This window comes from Vulpes lagopus, chromosome 8 (genome assembly GCF_018345385.1).
Source record: "Vulpes lagopus strain Blue_001 chromosome 8, ASM1834538v1, whole genome shotgun sequence".
NCBI lineage: Eukaryota > Metazoa > Chordata > Mammalia > Carnivora > Canidae > Vulpes > Vulpes lagopus.
The window spans coordinates 86,251,023-86,268,436 of NC_054831.1; the positions used below are offsets into that span (position 1 = coordinate 86,251,023).

At 49.1% G+C, this 17,414-nt stretch overlaps 1 protein-coding gene across 2 annotated transcripts; it reads left to right on the forward strand.

Annotated features, from left to right (window-relative positions):
• The first annotated feature begins 1,338 nt into the window (after positions 1 to 1,338).
• DELE1 (DAP3 binding cell death enhancer 1) lies at positions 1,339 to 16,600 on the forward strand. 2 transcript variants are annotated; one of them, XM_041767591.1, is made up of 13 exons: positions 1,339 to 1,889; positions 2,477 to 2,591; positions 2,683 to 2,806; positions 4,856 to 5,003; positions 6,156 to 6,317; positions 6,566 to 6,654; positions 6,756 to 6,852; positions 10,181 to 10,323; positions 11,169 to 11,327; positions 11,423 to 11,515; positions 14,079 to 14,244; positions 14,758 to 14,997; positions 15,177 to 15,563. In XM_041767591.1, exons 1-12 carry the CDS (start codon positions 1,859 to 1,861, stop codon positions 14,994 to 14,996), a joined length of 1,566 nt encoding a protein of 521 aa, XP_041623525.1. In that variant the 5' UTR covers positions 1,339 to 1,858; the 3' UTR covers position 14,997; positions 15,177 to 15,563. The 2 variants fall into 2 exon arrangements, with proteins under 2 accessions (XP_041623525.1, XP_041623524.1); XM_041767590.1 differs by lacking the exon at positions 15,177 to 15,563 and adding an exon at positions 16,004 to 16,600 and having other exon boundaries at positions 1,340 to 1,889.
• The last annotated feature ends 814 nt before the right edge of the window (positions 16,601 to 17,414 follow it).

Genomic DNA, 17,414 nt, shown 5'->3' on the forward strand with positions numbered 1-17,414 from the left:
ACAGGAGGAAAGGTGCAGAAGTCCCAGGAGGAAGAACAGAGCCAAACCAGCACGCTGGTTATTTTGAGGCAGCAACACAAGGAATGTGAAAGGTGGCTGCCCCAAATCCCAAAGCAACGGTATCTCTGAATAGTTTCCCAATATTTGCACTCCTGGGCCTTTATTTTTTGTTTCTTTCGCTTCCAATTGCTTTCTCCCTTCTCCACCTAGCAAACTCTTCACTCCTATGTAAAGGTCCAGCTCAAATGCAACTACTTTTCTGAATCGTGCCTCAGTACCCCATAACGCAGCGCTCATGCTTCTATTGGAACCTATCGTTTTCGCCTACTCACCTCCACCGCTGCAATGAACAGTCACTTATGTTAGGCTTACTACGTGCTACAGGCTATGCTAAACATTTTATTTTATTTAAAATTTTTATTTATTTATTCATGAGAGACACAGGCAGAGGAAGAAGCGGGCTCCATGCAGGGAGCCTGACGTGGGACTTGATCCCGAGTCTCCAGGATCACGCCCTGGGCTGAAGGCGGCGCTAAACCGCTGGGCCACCGGGGCTGCCCTAAACATTTTAAATGTACTATTTATCCTCAACACTTTCATAAGGTATTCTGTCTATCTTATAAAGAACCTGAGGCTTAAAGTGCTTAAGTAAACTGCCCAAGAACACATAGCTAGGAAGTAAGAAAGCTACGATTCAAGCCATTTGTGGAACACCAGAGGCCCTTCTTAAAACACTGGACCGTGTGTTCGTCGAGGCTACAAATGTTCTTTACTCATCTGTCATCTCAGATTCTAGGATGGAGGCTGCCATATGGCTCAAATAGTGTTGAACAAATACAACTTCCTATCAGATGCCAAGGTCTAAAAATAGGTGATCCCAGCAAACTGTTCCCGCAGGTGTAGCCTTCCACCCAACCAAAAGTCACGTATCTGGGGGGAAAAGAGGATAGTGGAAGTATAAGCATCCTACATTTGAATGAGTTCCTTTATTTTATAGCTTCTAGTGTGGTGAAAGAACCTTTCTCTTCCACACAAAATGCACAGATAACACTGGGTGGGTCTGAGGATGAGGACTCTAACAGTGTGTGTGGGTGGCGGAGGGAGTCTCCTCTTAGGTATTTCGAAAGCAACTCAGGTTGTTTCTGTCAAGGCAGGAAAGACTAGTCGAAATCCTCCCATCAGATCCTTATCAAGGCACAGGCCGAGGCCCAGAGAGGGGAAGGGGTCGTGAGGAGCATCCACGGCGACACAACGCTGAGGCAGAGCTGGAAGCCCGGAGGCAGAAGGCTCACCCCACCCCGTCGGTCTGGGCCGGGGCGGGGGCCGGGGCCGGGGCCGGGCCGGGGCGGCTGGGACTCCCGACTTCCCGTCGGACGCTCGCGCTCCTCTCCTCCCCCCACCGGCCCCGGCTTCCTTCCACCGCCTCGTCCAGTGGCGGGGCTGGGGAACACTGTCCCCGTTCGCGTTTCCACGCCGTTTGCAAAGTCCTCCTCAGCTACGAGGCCGCCCTAGCCCTGCGTCCCCGCAGTCCCTTTCCTGACGCGGCCCGGCTTGGCCACCTGCGACCTCCCGCCGCCGCGCGCTCTCCCCTCCGGGCGGGGGGCCCCTCGGCCACGGGGAGGTGGGGCCCACGTCCCTGCCCTTGCCGCAGTTCACCTCCTCGCCAGCCCCAAAGACGCCCGCACCCCCACTTCCGGCAGCGCGGCGCGCGCCTTCCGGCTGCTCTCCTTTCTAATTGGCCGGCCGAGCGCTTCCTCAGTCCGCGGCCCCGCGGAGGGTGCCGCAGCGGCCCGTCGAGCCGCCGCCCCGGGGTCTGGGCTCGGCCTCCGGACTGCGAGTTCCCTATGCTGTTGGCGACATGTGGCGCCTCCCGGGACTCCTGGGCCGAGGTAAGGGGCGCCAGAGCCGCGGGTCGTTAGGCAGCTGAGACTTCGAACGGGAGGAAGAGGCCCGGCCAGAGGACGCAGCCCGAGCACTAGCAGGCGGGGTTGGAGGTGAGGGAAGGCAGGGCCTAGGGGGGGCGGGGCTGCACCCGCCAGTCAGGGGCCGCGGGAGTTCGAGGTGTGGGTGGGGCTCAGGGGAAGAGGGTGGAGCTTAGAGTCTCGGAGATGGGCGGGGCTATTGGAGGGGGAGGAGTCAAATAGCTGGTGCTCAGCGTCTTTGAAAGATGAGGCGGGGCCAGTGGAGAGGAGGGGCCAGTGGGAAGGGGCGGGATTTGGGGACGGGGAGCTTCAAACGCGGAGGGAGTTTGTGTGTGAATGTCTGGTAATTTTGTTGTAACAGTAATTGTCAGCGCTGGGAGGACATCAGAACACCTGGGGAGCATCTTCAAAATATGCCCTGAGTGATCCTGGTTTATTGGTTCAGGATGGCACTTCAGAAACTGTACTAAGCAAGAGTCCCACGTATGTGCCTGTTTAAGAACTGCCTCATTTCTGTGCATGTCGAGGTGATTGATCTTTGTTGTTCTACACAGTTCTTCCCCGACTGCTGGGACCTGGCCTCCGCGGGGTAACGCCCAAGTCCACCAACCCAGATGGGTCTCAGACTGCCTCGTCCAACCTGCTGGTCCCTGTGACCAGATTTGACAGGTGAGATACTTCCATTCTGTCACCCATCTCTTCCTCTGGTCTCCTCCTCTCACTTGGGATAGAAGTTGATAACCTTTCTTGCTTTATCTAGGGCAGGCCCCCATGGCCCAGGCCCAGGCACAAACAGGGGCCCAAGGTCCCATGGATGGAAGGATGCTTTCCAGTGGATATCTACCCGTGTTTCCTCAAACTCCTTGTGGGATGCCCTATCATGGGTAAGGCTTCCCTAGCTCTGTACTTGACCTTCTGTGTGGATGAGAATGATCCTGCATGGGAATAGAGCCTAGAAACAAGAGCTAGGGCATCATTGTCCCCACACTCAAAATTTGATTAACCCATGGCATTGGAGCCTATTTGGGGAAGTATTGCTGCTTCTCATCCCCCTGCCCTATTCCTCCTTTTTCCAATAAACATTTTTTAATACCTCTGAGCCAGGCATTTTTCTTATGTGCTAGTGACACAGTGGAGAATACGATAGATATGATTTTTGCCTTGATGAAGCTTACAATGAATAATACTAATTAGCTAACTTCTTATGTATTAATGCAAATATTATATATGCATTACCATATTTAATCCTTAGAAATATCTTGGAAGGGAAATATAATCTCCATTTTATAGATAAGGGAAGTCAGGTTCTGAAACTTTAGGTAACATGCTTAAGGTCATAAGCTATGAAGTAGGGAAGCCATTTCTTCAGGAGCTCATGCTCTTAGCTTCTGTGCTCTACAGCTTATTGTTTATTTCTCTGTGTACTCAAATTCTTTCTCCCTCAATGAAGATGTAAACTCCATGAGGACAGAGGCTGTAACTTGTCTTTGCCAGTGTACCCAGCACCTGTTGTAATAAGTATTTGGGTGTGCACAGGACAGATCCTGGTCCATGATTAGTTGCTCAAAAAATATTTGTTGACCCTGATCTATAAAGTCAGTGCTCAGTAGCGCACACTAGGTCCAACAAGGCAGAATCTCTGCCATGCAGGCTCTGCACATGTGCCTCTGCTTCTGTCACATGTCTTCCCTATCACTTCCATGCTGTGTACTTTGGACAGGTGACTTGACTTCCCTGAGCATCAGTTGACTCATCTGTATATTGGTGTCATCAACAGAATGGAGCCTGGAGTCTCCATGGCAGGGCCACTTCTCTCTGTGGAGCTGTGGACTAGGGGCATAGCGTACCTTGGAGAGCAGAGCATTTTCCCAATTTGTCAAAGATTGGAGCCCTAGAGCAATTCCACAGAGAGTCCTTCTAGAAACTGGACCTGGAATCCAGGGGTTTTAATGCTGTCCCTCACTGCCTTTGTGAAAGATCCTGAGTACAAGCTGTCCCCACTGCCATGGATACACGTCCCTGTTATTACATGCTGGCACCTTCCCTTCCTTCTGGCTTCAGCTCACCCATCACCCCTACAGAGAGGCTTTCCTTGATGCCCTATTTTGTCAGACCTCCCTCTTATGCTTTGTGTAAACTCCTGGTTTGTTTCTTTTTTGGCATTTATCATAAAGTTATTGTGCTTATTTCTCTGTGTACTCGAATTTTGTTTTTCTCCCTCAGTGAAAATGTAAACTGCATGAGGACAGAGACTGTAACTTGTCTTTACCAGTGTACCCAAAGCCTATTGTAATAAATACGTATTGGGTGTGTACAGGAAGGGACAGAGAAAAGCAAACACTCACTGGGCTAGGAGCTAGCTTAGGTCTTCCACAGACCTGTCAGAGAAGAGACACCTTCAGCAAGTCTGTACCTGTGAATGTGTCTGTAGTGGGGTGGCTTGGGCAGAGGGAAGGGAAGAGTTGTACTCCAGGCTAGGGAAAGAGACTGAACCTGATGGGGACCTGTAACCTGTCACTGCATTTGTGGCCAAGCCCCAGCTTACCACGTTATTTCTTGCCTGCTTAGACTTTATTTATTCACTAACTCATTATGCATTTAATAAATACATGCATGTATATATTAGTTCTTTATTTTAGTATTCTCCTAGGCTCCGGGGATACATTGATGAGCAAAGCAGACATGATTCCTACCCTCGTAGTGCTTAGAGACTAACAGGAGAGACAGACCTTAGCTAAATAATTGTTGAGGTGATGATTTAAGTACCAGGGTGACCAGGGCTCTACAGGGGAAGTGTGGGCACTGGGAGAGTATGAGTTGGCCTCAGCCAGGAGTCTGGAAAGGTTTCTCAAGGAAGTGATGTGTGAGCTGCAGGATGAGGCTGGAGGAGGTGATGAGTGCAAAGCCGGGCCCTGACGTGCTGTCTTTCCCAGGGCACCCTGGCTGTGCTGGCCCTGCAGCTGGCAAGGCAGATCCACTTCCAGTCATCCCTACCAGCAGGACCTCAGCAAGTGGAGCGTGGCTCTTGGCACAGTCCCCTGGACCATTTCCTTTCGTCTCCCTTGTGGCATCCGTGCTCCTGTGAGTTCTTAGTCCCAGGGACAGGAGGGCTAGGCCGAGAGTTTCTCTGGGCCAGGAAGTATCTCTGACACACCTCAGGAAAAGAGCCATCAGCAGCTCCTTGCCTTTCCTATCTGAAGTCAGAGGAAGGAGAATGTGAGGAAGTTCTATCCACCCAGGGTGTGGGCCACACCTGCCCTTCAGTGTCCTCCCATGTCCTCCCCTCACCTCCCATGGAGGGAGCCCCGCAGGGATCCAGGCCACTTTAGATCCTGGGTGTGGCTTCCTGCTTACCACTCAGCCAGTTGGGGCATTCTCTGGCTAGTCATTCATTAATAAATGAATCTTCATTGAATAGCTATTATGTACCATGGTACCCAGGCAGTGCTGCCTAGTGGTTAAGGCCCTAGAATTAGTGTCAGGGTTCAAGCCCCAAAGCTGTTGCATACTAGTCTTGTGTCCATGAACAAGTCACTTTTAACTTAATTGTGCCTCAGTTTTATCATCTATAAAATGGGATAATAATAAAACCTACCTCATAGGTTTTGGGGAGAAGTAAAGGAGTTAATACATGCCAAAGAGTTAGAATAGTGCCTGGCACATAGTAAGTACCCAGTAAGTATTAGTTTCAGTTCTTGTTCTTATGATGATTTTTTTTTTAATATTTTATTTATTTATTTGTGAGAGACACAGAGGCAGAGAGAGAGAGAAGCACAGGGAGGAAGGAGAAGCAAGCTCCATATGGGGAGCCTGATGTGGGACTTGATCCCGGGACTCCAGGACCACACCCTGAGCCAAAGGCAGACGCTCAACCATCGAGCCACCCAGGCATCCCTGTTCTTAAGATTATAGTCATGATTGATACTATCATCAAACAAAGTGCCAGGTACTGGGGCTATAATAATGAATAAGATAGATGCCTCCTTACCATTGGAAGAATTCAGGCAGAGGAATGATTTATACCTAGGGCAGGAGATCCACATAAGTGTGGGCCCCTCTTGACCCCTACAGAGGGAAGTGGCAAAGGAAATGGAGAAGGGAGGTGGAGGTGTGTGAAGGAGGTGTCAGGAGAGTCCACAGTCTTCCCCCAAATCTCAGGGAACACTCAGTAAAGCCTGAAAAGACCGAGCTGATCCCTCTTCTGATGTGATTGCTCTTACTGGGTCTTTCCAGCACTTCGGAGGCACATCCTCCCCAGCCCTGCTGGCCCAGCTCCCAGGCATACTGGTCTCAGGGAACCCAGGCTGGGCCAGGAAGAACCCTCCACTCCGCCCGAGAACCTCTCTTCACACAGCTCTCTGAGGGCATCCAGTCTTCAGGATCCCGTTGAGGAAGGTATGTTTCTACCTTCTAGAATCAGCAAAAGGTAGAGGGGGTGGGTAATTGGACAGATGGACATTTGTTGCTATGTATTCTGGATAAGGGAATTGTCATTCTTGCAGGGCCCCTGCTTTCTGGGGAATGATTTTGTTTCCTGGCAGTGGTGCTGCTGGAGGGGCTGGCGAGACTGGGATGTTGGGAGAAAAGGAGAAACCACATTCTTTCTCCTTGCCCTGACTGGGTGTCACCCATTTTCCTTGCAGATCCCAGTGATCTCAGCTTCCTGCACACCAGTAGTAGCTTCAGATCCAGGGAAAAGCCAGCCCAGCCTCAGCCCACTGGAGAAAAGCAGGTATTGTTCAGATTTGGCCTCCGGATCCTCATAATATTCCCCTGGGCAGGTGGCAGTTCCAATGAACAGTCCCATGATGAATCTTTATATTTCTTCCTCAGGAACAAGATAAATCAAAAACTGTTTCCCTTGAGGAGGCTGTGACTTCCATTCAGCAGCTCTTCCAGCTCACTGTTTCCATTGCTTTCAACTTCCTGGGTAACTGGGTGGACCCTGCATCAAGGCAGGCAGATAGGAAAAGTGGAAGGGGTATGGGGCTAGTCAAACAGAATTAGGGTAGGGAGTAGTTTAAACAAGAGAGAGTTTATTTTCTCCCAGGTAGGTAAACCAAGTGGTGGCATGGTGGCACAGTGTGTCAGGGGACCCATCCTCATGATTCTGCCATTCTTTTTTTTTTTTCAAGTTTTTTTTTTTTTAAGTTTTATTTATTTATGATAGTCACACAGAGAGAGAGAGGCAGAGACATAGGCAGAGGGAGAAGCAGGCTCCATGCACCGGGAGCCCAACGTGGGATTCGATCCCGGGTCTCCAGGATCACACCCTGGGCCAAAGGCAGGCGCTAAACCACTGCGCCACCCAGGGATCCCGATTCTGCCATTCTTAAAACTGGCTTCCATCTCAAGGTCCAGAATGTAGGCTTATGGCCACACTTACTTGCAGAGACCAGGAAATGTAGCCTTTAGCTGAATGACCATGGGCTTACCTGGAAATTCTTTTTTTTTTTTTTTTTTTTTTTTTAAGATTTTATTTATTCATGAGAGACACACAGAGGCAGAGACACAGGCAGAGGGAGAAGCAGGCTCCCTGCAGGGAGCCCGATGCGGGACTCAATCCCAGGATCCCAGGATCAGGACCTGAGCTGAAGGCAGATGCTCAACCGCTGAACCACCCAGGTGCCGTTACCTGGAAATTCTGTCACTGTGTAAGAAGGAGAAGAGAAAATCTTGGAGGATACCTTGAATTTTCTGACACATTTAGGCAAGGATAGGCTCCTGAGATTTGGAGCAAGCCCCCAAGTGTACAAGCAGGAACCTCTTACTCACATCCGGAGACTCCAGGCGCCCCTCCACCATTTGTCTTGTTCTGCATGGTGGCTTGGCTTAAGGGCCATGCCTTTTAACGTGGTGACTCAGATAATGGGCAGAGCGGTGAGAAGCTGGGATTCATTTCTTTTGCTAGGCCCTGTTTTAGGTGTCAGGGATACAGTGATTCCTAAGATAGAATCCTTACCATCATGGAGCTGACAGGTGAATTGGGAGAGGAAGAAAAACAGTACATTGTCAAAGAGAATTTCAGATGGTGGTAAATGCCATAGAGAAAAATCAATAGGGGATGTGTCTGTGACCTGGGGAAGGAGCGATTTTGGATTTGGAAGTCCTTACTGATGGGAAGAACTTTGTGCTGAGACTTGACTGACACACCAAGCCAGTCTTGTTTCCATCTAGAGAAAGAGCTTTCCAAACAGCGGGAACAGCAAGTACAAAGGTCCTGAGGCAGGATTCAGTTTTGCTTGTTAAAGGAACAAAAGAAAGGTGAGTGTGGCTGGAGCTTAGAGATGACCAGAATATTAGAAAAAGAAGTCAGAGAAGCAGGGAGGGGCTAGATCAGGCAAAGCCTTCTGAGCCAAGGAGGAATGGATTTCCTAGGTGAGATAAGAAGTCAGTGGAGGGTTTTACACTGGAGCAGGGAGTGCTGTTACATGATCTGAGTTACTTTTTCACATTTCTCTGGCAGTTGTATGGATGCCAGAGGAAACGGGGGGAGACTGGGTTGGAGCTGTTACTGATAGCATAGTAAAGCCTCATGGTGACCTGGTTTAGGTTCGAGGCAGAGGAGACAGAGAAGAGAGATGGATGAGAGAGCCCGGCTGGGGAATGGGGACAGGGTGGGTTCCTTCGTCCTCTTGGGTCTTCTCAAGGACAGAGGGCTCTTTCTGAATCCTGGACAGTGAATTTTCAGGCAGCAGGGAGGTGACTTTAATTCACTATGGGCTGAATGGAACCTGGCTTCTGCCTCATTAGCTTTTTGTGATTTTGATGGGCAGACAGTCTCTTCTGAGAATTTTCTTGCCCATTCCTTCATTCATATATTCATTTATTCAGCAATGCTAAGCAGTGTGGCTGAACACAAAGGGAGCATAAGCCATAATAATATTTTGCATTTGTATAGAGCTTTCACCCTATGCAAAGTTATTTCTTCTACATTCTTTTTCTCCTTCTGCCTCCAGGATTTTGCAGTCTAATTGAGGAGACAGGGCTTGTACTCTGGAAACAGTTTAGTTCATAGAAAAAGGCTTGTATATTAAGTAAATGCCAAGAGAATGTATAAAGTCTGAGTGTGGTCTGAAGGTTCCAGAGGCGAAATAGGCTGGGAAGGCCTGATAGTGGAGGCAGAAAGATACCCTGGGCAGGAGAGACAGCTTGAGCAAAGGTTTGAATTGGGACTCAGCTGTGCCCAGCCCCTTCCCTGTTTTTTTGTCTGCTTGATCGTTTGGATGATAAAATGAACATGGGCTTTGCTGTCAGACACACCTAAGTTCAGGTCACAGTTGTCTCACATTCTCTCTCACGATTTCCTCCTAAAGCAGGATTAACAGTATCAGTTGTTACCAGTTATATTTAGTTGGTTACAGGCAGCCTAAACCCACTCTGGCTAGCTTTTTTTTTTTTTTTTTTTTTTTAAGATCTTATTTATTTATTTGAGAGACAGAGAGAGAGCATGAGTCAGGTGAGAGGCAGAGGGAGAAGCAGAGTTCCTGCTGAGGAGGGATCTCAGTCCCAGGATCATGACACTTAATGGGCTGAGCCACCCAGACGCCCCCCCCACCAGTCTGGCTAACTTAGGCACAGAAGGACTCCATTAGGATCTATTGACATCCCAAGTCTCAGAAAGGACAGAAGTCAGGGAAGTTCCTGGGATCCTGGGGGTAGTAACTTTTTTTTTTTTAATTTATTTATGATAGTCACACACAGAGAGAGAGAGAGGCAGAGACACAGGCAGAGGGAGAAGCAGGCTCCATGCACCGGGAGCCCGACGTGGGACTCGATCCCGGGTCTCCAGGATCGCGCCCTGGGCCAAAGGCAGGCACCAAACCGCTACGCCACCCAGGGATCCCAGCCACCCAGGGATCCCTGGGGGTAATAACTTAGGGACAGGGTCTTCAGAGTGCTGCTGTCAGAATAAACCTGCAAAAGCTGTTTTTTTCTCATGCCTCAACCAGATTGAGATTCAGATTTCTGAGAGAGGGACTTAGTGGTTGGGAAGAGCCCAGCACATTGATTGCCAACATGGGGTGGTGGGGAAGGGCTGCTGCCAGAGGGAAATTGGGATGCTGTCACCAAGAGGAGGATGTTGTATAGGAGGGCAGACCCCACTGCTGTCTCTGGCAAACCAGTGAAATATTGGGAGGATGGAAACATGCAAAGTGTCTAGCTCCAAAAAGCAAGGAAGCAGCCTGTGAGCATGTGGCCAAGGATGTGGGGAAGTTCACGGAAGAAGCTGGGTTTCTGCCCTGTGCTTTCTGCAGGGACAGAGAACGTGAGGAGTGGGGACTACACGGCAGCCTTTTCTTACTTCCAGAAAGCAGCAGACCATGGCTACAGCAAAGCACAGTACAACGTGGGCTTGTGTCACGAGCATGGCAGGGGCACCCCCAGGAACCTCGGCAAGGTACTGCACCTTCTCCCTGGCCCCAGGCCTGCCCCCTGGAGCTGCACTGCCCAGAGCTGACCTCCAGAAATGAGCAGTGGGCCCACCTTGGAGGGAGTTCAGCTTCTCTCTCTCAGCCATGAGAGAAAAATAACAAGCTCCTAACTTCTAGGAAACTAGATTCAAAAGGAGGCCACAGACTTTGTCTTTTTTCTTTGCAGCCATATCCTCAGGACCTAGAATCTTATGTTGATGAATGGATTAATTCATCCTAAAAAAGTAGGATGAGTACACAAAGATGTTATATATAAGAATGTATTTCTTAGAATTGTATATCATGGCAAAAGAAAAAAAGGAAAACAATTTGAAATTCCTTCAGTTGTGAATTGGTTAATAATATCTATGTGGGCCTTAAAAATGAGGCAGTAGATCTATATTTACTGGCAGGGAAAGACATTCCTGGTATATTGTTAAGTGAAAAAATAGGTTAGAAAATTGTGACTATTGTTCTCTCACTCTGTTTCTTTCTCTCTATACTCACATTATATATGTGTGTGTGTGTGTGTGTGTGTGTGTATGTGAGTGTATGTGTGTATGTATAAATACCTGTGTATGTGGGAAGAAATTTGCAAAGCTGTAAATGAAAAGGTGAACAGAGAATGATCTTTAGGAGGCAGAATTTCTTGGGATTTTGTGTTTCTATTTTCAGTTTATCTGTATTTTGAAATTTTGGCTTATCTGTATTTTCTGACTAATCTGTATTGATTATGTACTGTTTAATTAGAACAGTTTTTACAAATTTCACTCAGAGGGAAAGCTGGCTTACAGAGGTACCAGTTGACTGGGTGTCCCTCCTTTTATCCCAGGCAGTCCTTTCTTACCAGCTGGCTGCCAGCCAGGGCCACAGCCTGGCTCAGTACCGCTATGCCAGGTGCCTGCTGCAAGGCCCAGCCTCCGAGTGGGGTCCTGAGCAGCAGAGGGCAGTATCTATGCTGAAGCAGGCTGCAGACTCAGGCTTGAGAGAGGTGAGTGCCTGAGAGGGGGTCTCTCCTGAGCCCTTGGAGCATGTAAGGCCTGGAGTGACCAAGATAACCTTTCTCCTTTCTCGACTTACCCACAGGCTCAAGCCTTCCTTGGCGTGCTTTTCACCAAGGAGCCACACCTGGATGAGCAGAGAGCTGTGAAATACTTTTGGCTTGCAGCCAACAATGGGGTATGCGCTCTCCAGCATCGGGGCTTGTTGGGGAGCGAGTCTGATGAAGGAGGGGATTTGGGAACTGGTGCCAAGCTCCACTGTGCACAGGAGGAACACTGGGCCAGCTTCGAGTCTTAATTGTCACGGACTTACTGTGTGACCCCTGGGCAGGTCCAGTGGGTGTGGTGGAGCTGGCTTACACCAGTCTGCAAAAAGGGGTTGGTGGCTTAAAATCAGCTTATGGGAGGAGTGTTTGCATGGCAGAAATTACTAAATGCTACAAAGCCGGGCTCATTTCCCTGGAAAGCCAGTCGTTACATTTACCAGCACACTTCTGGCTGGTAGCATCTTGTTTCCCTGTTTTTCCTTATCTCAAAAATCAGGGTAGTCCTGAATGCCTCGCTTGCCTACTGCCTCACAGGGTGGCGGTTGTGAGGATCAAAATCTGAGGTCACAATGTGCAAGCACTTGGTAAGCTGTGCACAGGGCAGGTACATCATCACGAGTGGTGCAATTCAGGGAAATTGGAAGACGCTGAGTAGTTTTAGGGGGTGGGGTAGATGTCTGGGGGCATTGGCATCCAGCCTGCAAGACCCAGAGTCTGTTCTCCACTGTATTAGTTACATGGAGTGTTTATAAGTAATAGCAGGAAAAACATGTTCAGAGGGGTTAGGGAAATACTGAGTTACACAGGTGTCTTTAATGCAGGACATCTCAGAGCTTTACCCCAGTGTGAATCACCAAAGACGTCTCTGGTTTGCTATATTCCTCAAGTGTCCTTGACTGTGATTTTTTTGTTTTTTTGGGTTTGTTTGTTTTTTTGTTTTGTTTTGTTTTGTTTTGTTTTTTTGTTTTTTGCTGTTCCATCTGGAAGGACTAGAAGTACTGGATGAAAGCAAACCATGTGCATGTACTAGAATTGCTCTTCATAGGGGCTGCTGCTGTTCTCTGTGTTTTCTGGCCAATACAATGATAGCCGCAGTGTACTCTTGGGCATCAGAATACTTTCTTATTTTTACTCTGTTATCTGTCATTGCCATCTGAAGGGGACCAGTGTCACTGGCCAGTACTGCCTCTATGCCTGCCTTCCTTGATAGATCCCCAGAGCCTTCCTCAGGCTGAAGGTGCTTTGCCTTCTTTGTGTGCTGGACAAGCCTGGGGGCACTTTGGCCTGCTTTAGTCACCCAGCATGCTAGAAGGAGAAGTGCACAAAGGGATGCTAAGTAATGCTGTGTTGGGCACAGTCCTCACACCCATTCTAATAGGAGTTGTGTCTTTGTAGGTTTGTACTGAGCAGTGTTGCAGGGTGGGTGTTTTGGCCTTAGGAGTATTCAGTACTATATGCTAAGCTGGTCTATGGCCATGAGTCCACCATATTTATTATGTAGACTTAGGCATGCCTGTTACAGAAACTCTGTCCAGAACTTTGATGCTAGAAGGTAGAAGAGAAATGGGACCATGGTTGGGAATCAACAGAGTATTTTGCTTTTTTAAACTTGGGGGCTTGAGGGGCACCTGGGTGGCTCAGTGGTTGTCTCAAGAATAAATAAGTAAAATCTTAAAATAAAATTTAAACTTGGGGGCTTCAATATAATGATACTATTCCACCAAAGAGGGAGAGATTAATGATGTGGGCAACTGAAAGTGTGAAAATAATCACAGTAATTTTTTTTTTACGATTTTATTTATTCATGAGAGATAGAGGCAGAGACACAGGCAGAGGGAGAAGCAGGCTCCATGCAGGGAGCCTGATGTGGGACTCGATCCCGGGACTCTAGGATCATGTCCTGAGCCAAAGGCAGATGCTCAACCACTGAGTCAGTGGTTGAGGGACCAGGTGTCCCCCTAATCACAATAATCTAAGCACTTTTCATGTATTAACATGTAATTCTCATAATAATGCAGTAAGGTAGTAGGTACTATTATTATTTCCCACTTTATGGATGAGGAAACCAAGGCATGGAGGCATAGAATAATGTCTGAGGTTCCACCACAGCAGGTGGTAGAGCCACAATTGGAACCCAGGCTGGCTGGCTCTCCAGATTGTGCTCCAAAGCCCTCCCTGCTACTGGCTTCTCGTTCTCAGAGGAGAGAGGATCTAGAGCCTTTTAAACTTCCAAAGGAGGAACATTCTCTGTAATGTATGTGTTGCAGCAGCGACTCAGCAGAGATTCAGAAAAGCATGCAGGGCATGCCTTTGGGAAGCCAAGCCTCTGCTCTTGACCCTGGGACTCTTCCACCTTAAGTAGGAGCCTGACCCCCAGGTTCCCCATAGGTGGGCTGGTTGCTCCCTGTGGCCCTCACTTATGCTTGCCTTCAGTGCCGGCCTCAGTGACAGAAGCTGCCTGGGCAGCTCTGGCTCGAATCTCCCTGGGCAGAAGGATCTCCGTCTCATCTGTGTTGGGAAAATGTGGGCCTCTGGCTTTTCGTCCTTGAGCTCCCTTGGGACAGGGAGGGTCAGAGCTGGGCCTTGAACCTGCCGGATGAAGCCCGGGCATGCCTGACTGTGCCACCATCCTCCCACCTTAGCATTTCAGTTCTTCACCCCTGCCTGCGTGCCTGTCTGTCACTTCCCCTTTAGGACTCCCAGAGCAGGTACCACTTGGGGATTTGCTATGAGAAGGGCCTTGGTGTGCAGAGGAATCTGGGAGAGGCTGTGAGATGTTACCAGCAGTCAGCGGCCCTGGGCAATGAACCTGCCCGCGAGAGGTTGCAGACCCTTTTCTCCACGGAGGCAGCCGCTAAAGGTACATGTGGCTTCCCTCCCCTGAGCAGAGTGCCCTGCGATGGAGAAAGGGGTGGCAGTAGCCCTTGGTCCACTTGGCATTTCCTGCCTCCATGATGGGGAAGAGCACACTTTTTTTAGTCAGATGCACCTGAGTTTTAACCCCTCTGCCTCTGAGCTCGGACTCCATGTCTTAGGTTCTTCACTTCTGAAAGTGAAGGTGGTCCTGGTGCTTTACTCGGAGGTAAGGATTAATTGAGAGGACTCTTGAGGGCTTAGCACAACCCAACCTGGCACCCAGCAGGTATTGAGGAAGTGGTAGCTACTCTGATGATTTTTCGGGAGGGACAGTATTACAAGACTGCCTCCTTGCCCTGAGTTGCCCTCTGAGGGCTCTACAAGCCCTGCTCACTCATGAGTTGGTTGGGCTGGCCTGGATTGACAATTCCAGAGGCAGCTAGGTCCTTTAAGAAGTACTTGCTCCAAAGTAGGAACCAACACTGTGTGTCAGAGTTGCTCTCGCTTCTCCTCACAGCCCTGGGGCCCAGTGACCCGGCAGTTACAGGATTGAAGTCCTTCTCCAGCCCCTCCCTCCTCAGCCTCAATACGCTACTGGCAGGAGCCTCTCGCCTCCCACACGCCTCGAGCACAGGGAACCTTGGCCTCCACTGGAAAAGTGGGCATCTTGGAGCCAGCCCTGGGGCCCTCAGCAGGGCCCTCCCCCGACACAACTACCCCTTGGAAAGGAGTCTCGTCAGCCTTGGTTTTGGCTAAGGTGAGGTCGGACATGGGTCACTGGTGCCTCTCCCACTGGTGTTTGGGGGCAAGGGGGAGAGTGGAGAGGGTGGATGGTAACAAAAATAGGTGTCAGTGACCCTTTCCAAGGTGGAAATGCCAGTGGACACTGAGGTTCTCAAGTGCATGGCTAATAAATGACTTTGACCTTTTCCCCAGTTGGTCGCCTCCCAGATGAGCAGTGGAAACATTCACAGTGATTCCTGGTTCTGTGCACAGAAGGGATTCATTCAGTGACCTGTGAAAAACTCTCCTGAAAGGTCCAGAGACCCTGGTCCTCACCTTGGCCTATGACCTTGAGTAAACCCCTTACCTATTCCCTCCCATGTCTCAGTTTCCTCAGGCTCAGACTACTTCAGTTTTTGCCACCAACTGACGTGTGTGCCCTGGTGGTTCACAAGAGGATTTTAGCTACACCAATTAATATTTTCTTTTCTTTTTTTTTTTTTTAATTTTACTCATTTATTTGAGAGAGTGAGCAAGAGAGCACAAGCAAAGGGAGGAGTAACCGAGGGAGAAGGAGAAGCAGACTCCCCACTGAGCAGAGAGCCCTACATGGGGCTCGATCCTAGGACCCCAGGATCATGACGAGCCGAAGGCAGACGCTCAACCGACTGAGCCACCCACCTGCCTAATTAATATTTTCTATCTTAGTCGTTGGATATTTAATATATAATGCAAAATGTGACTAGCACATCGTAGTTTGACAGATATTAAAAATAATCCATTCAAAAAAAATAATCCATTCAAAGAAAAGCCTTGTGAAATTGGATAAAGGGGAGACAGATCCAGAGAGGTGGCACAAACTGCAAGAGTAGTTCCACGAATGGTTAAAACTTAGGGAACACTTGCCATTGTCAAGATGAGTCCCAACATCTGCTTTTGTTCGTCCCCCATGGATTCAGGACCGTCTCCTGTTTCACCTTTAATCTGAAAGGAACGAGTTTCTTGCCTACATGCTTGATGTGTCTGCTTGACTTTTTCAGACCTCCTCACTTCAGCCCCGAGGAAGGGAGTCTGTGGGTTCTCAGAGAGATACCACAACTTGAATCCCAAAGCAGAGGCCAGTTACCTACTCAACTCCCTAAAGAACCTCAAGCACCTGCCCCAGTACAGTAAAGAAGAAGAAAGTATGTGAAGACCCAGGTCCTGGCCATGTCACCTTGAAGCAGTGACCCGACCTGCTGCATTGTTTTCTCAGCTATAGACCAAAGGTGTTGGTGTCTGCCCTCCTACCCTACTGAGCTCACATGGGGCCTTTCACTGCAGAAAGGACCTTGGTCCTCACTTCAGCCTGGGGACGCAGAGTGGTGCCACGGTTACATGGCTTTATGAGTCATCAGGCCAGGAGAAGACCCAGACCCTCTGATTCCTGGCCCAGGGGCTCCCTTGCACGATTTCACACAGTGGCTTTACATAGAAGTGTTACTGTCATCCTGCCAATGTGAGGAAGGAAACGGAGACTGAACACCTGGAGGCTTGGAGCAGGAAAGTGTAGATTTTGAGATCCTTGTTTGTAAAGAGTATAAAGAGTATGCTAGAAATGGATGGGAGTTTAATAAAATAGATACCGGATTATCTCATCACTGTTGCCCTTGAGTGTGTTGGGGAGAGCTGGGGGCTGGGCAGGGGGAACTGAAAGCTGAGGCTCCAGCCTCATTTCTAAACTCTCCATTAACTAATTTGAAGGATCTTAAAAGCTTCTCCAAGAGAGAGACTTAGGAAAAAATAATTTCTGAGTCAACGCTAATGACTCCAATTACTGAATTTGTGCATAGCTGTTCCCTGGCTTCTGGATGTTAGCCCAAGTTCAATAGCATAGATGTGGTTGAAGGGGTGGGGGTGGGGGAGGGACTGAGGACCAGATCCTCTAGTAACTGTTCAAATGGAAAAGACCACCTAGCTTGGCTAGTTGAAAGGTGGGAGGAATTGGGCAGGAGAGGGTTGTTCCCTCTCTGCTGCCCACCTCTCCACCTCCCCAACCTCTGATGGGTCCTGCCATACTTTTCCAGCATCTTCCTCTCACCACTGGCTTCCTCCAGCTCCAGTGCCTTCCCTGACTGCTGCTCCCTTTCCAGGCTGCCCTGCACACTGGCCTCCCCACCCGCATGCTGGTCCCCTCATGCAGCTGCCTCCCACAGATGACGCCTTGGGATATGGGACCTTGTTGTCTTTGTATTTTGGTATCCTCAGCACTTAGCAGGTAGAGGCTCCATACACACATTGGTTAGAGCTCAGGTTTTTAAGCTGTACAATGCACTAATCTCTGAGGAAAAAAAAAAATTCTGTGGTTAAATAAGTTTGGGAAGCGCTGTACCAGACATCCCTTTTTTATAGATTCACAATGTACATCAGCATCTTTAAGGTTCAAAGAAGTCTTGCAGTAAAGAACTTAGT

Excerpts from the sequence above, each read along its gene's own strand:
- DELE1 (XM_041767591.1), top strand. The coding sequence starts at position 1,859 with ATGTGGCGCCTCCCGGGACTCCTGGGCCGAG. Across the intron at positions 6,853-10,180 it reads CATTGCTTTCAACTTCCTGG|GGACAGAGAACGTGAGGAGT; the intron begins GTAACTGGGTGG and ends TGCTTTCTGCAG. Across the intron at positions 14,245-14,757 it reads CACGGAGGCAGCCGCTAAAG|CCCTGGGGCCCAGTGACCCG; the intron begins GTACATGTGGCT and ends TTCTCCTCACAG.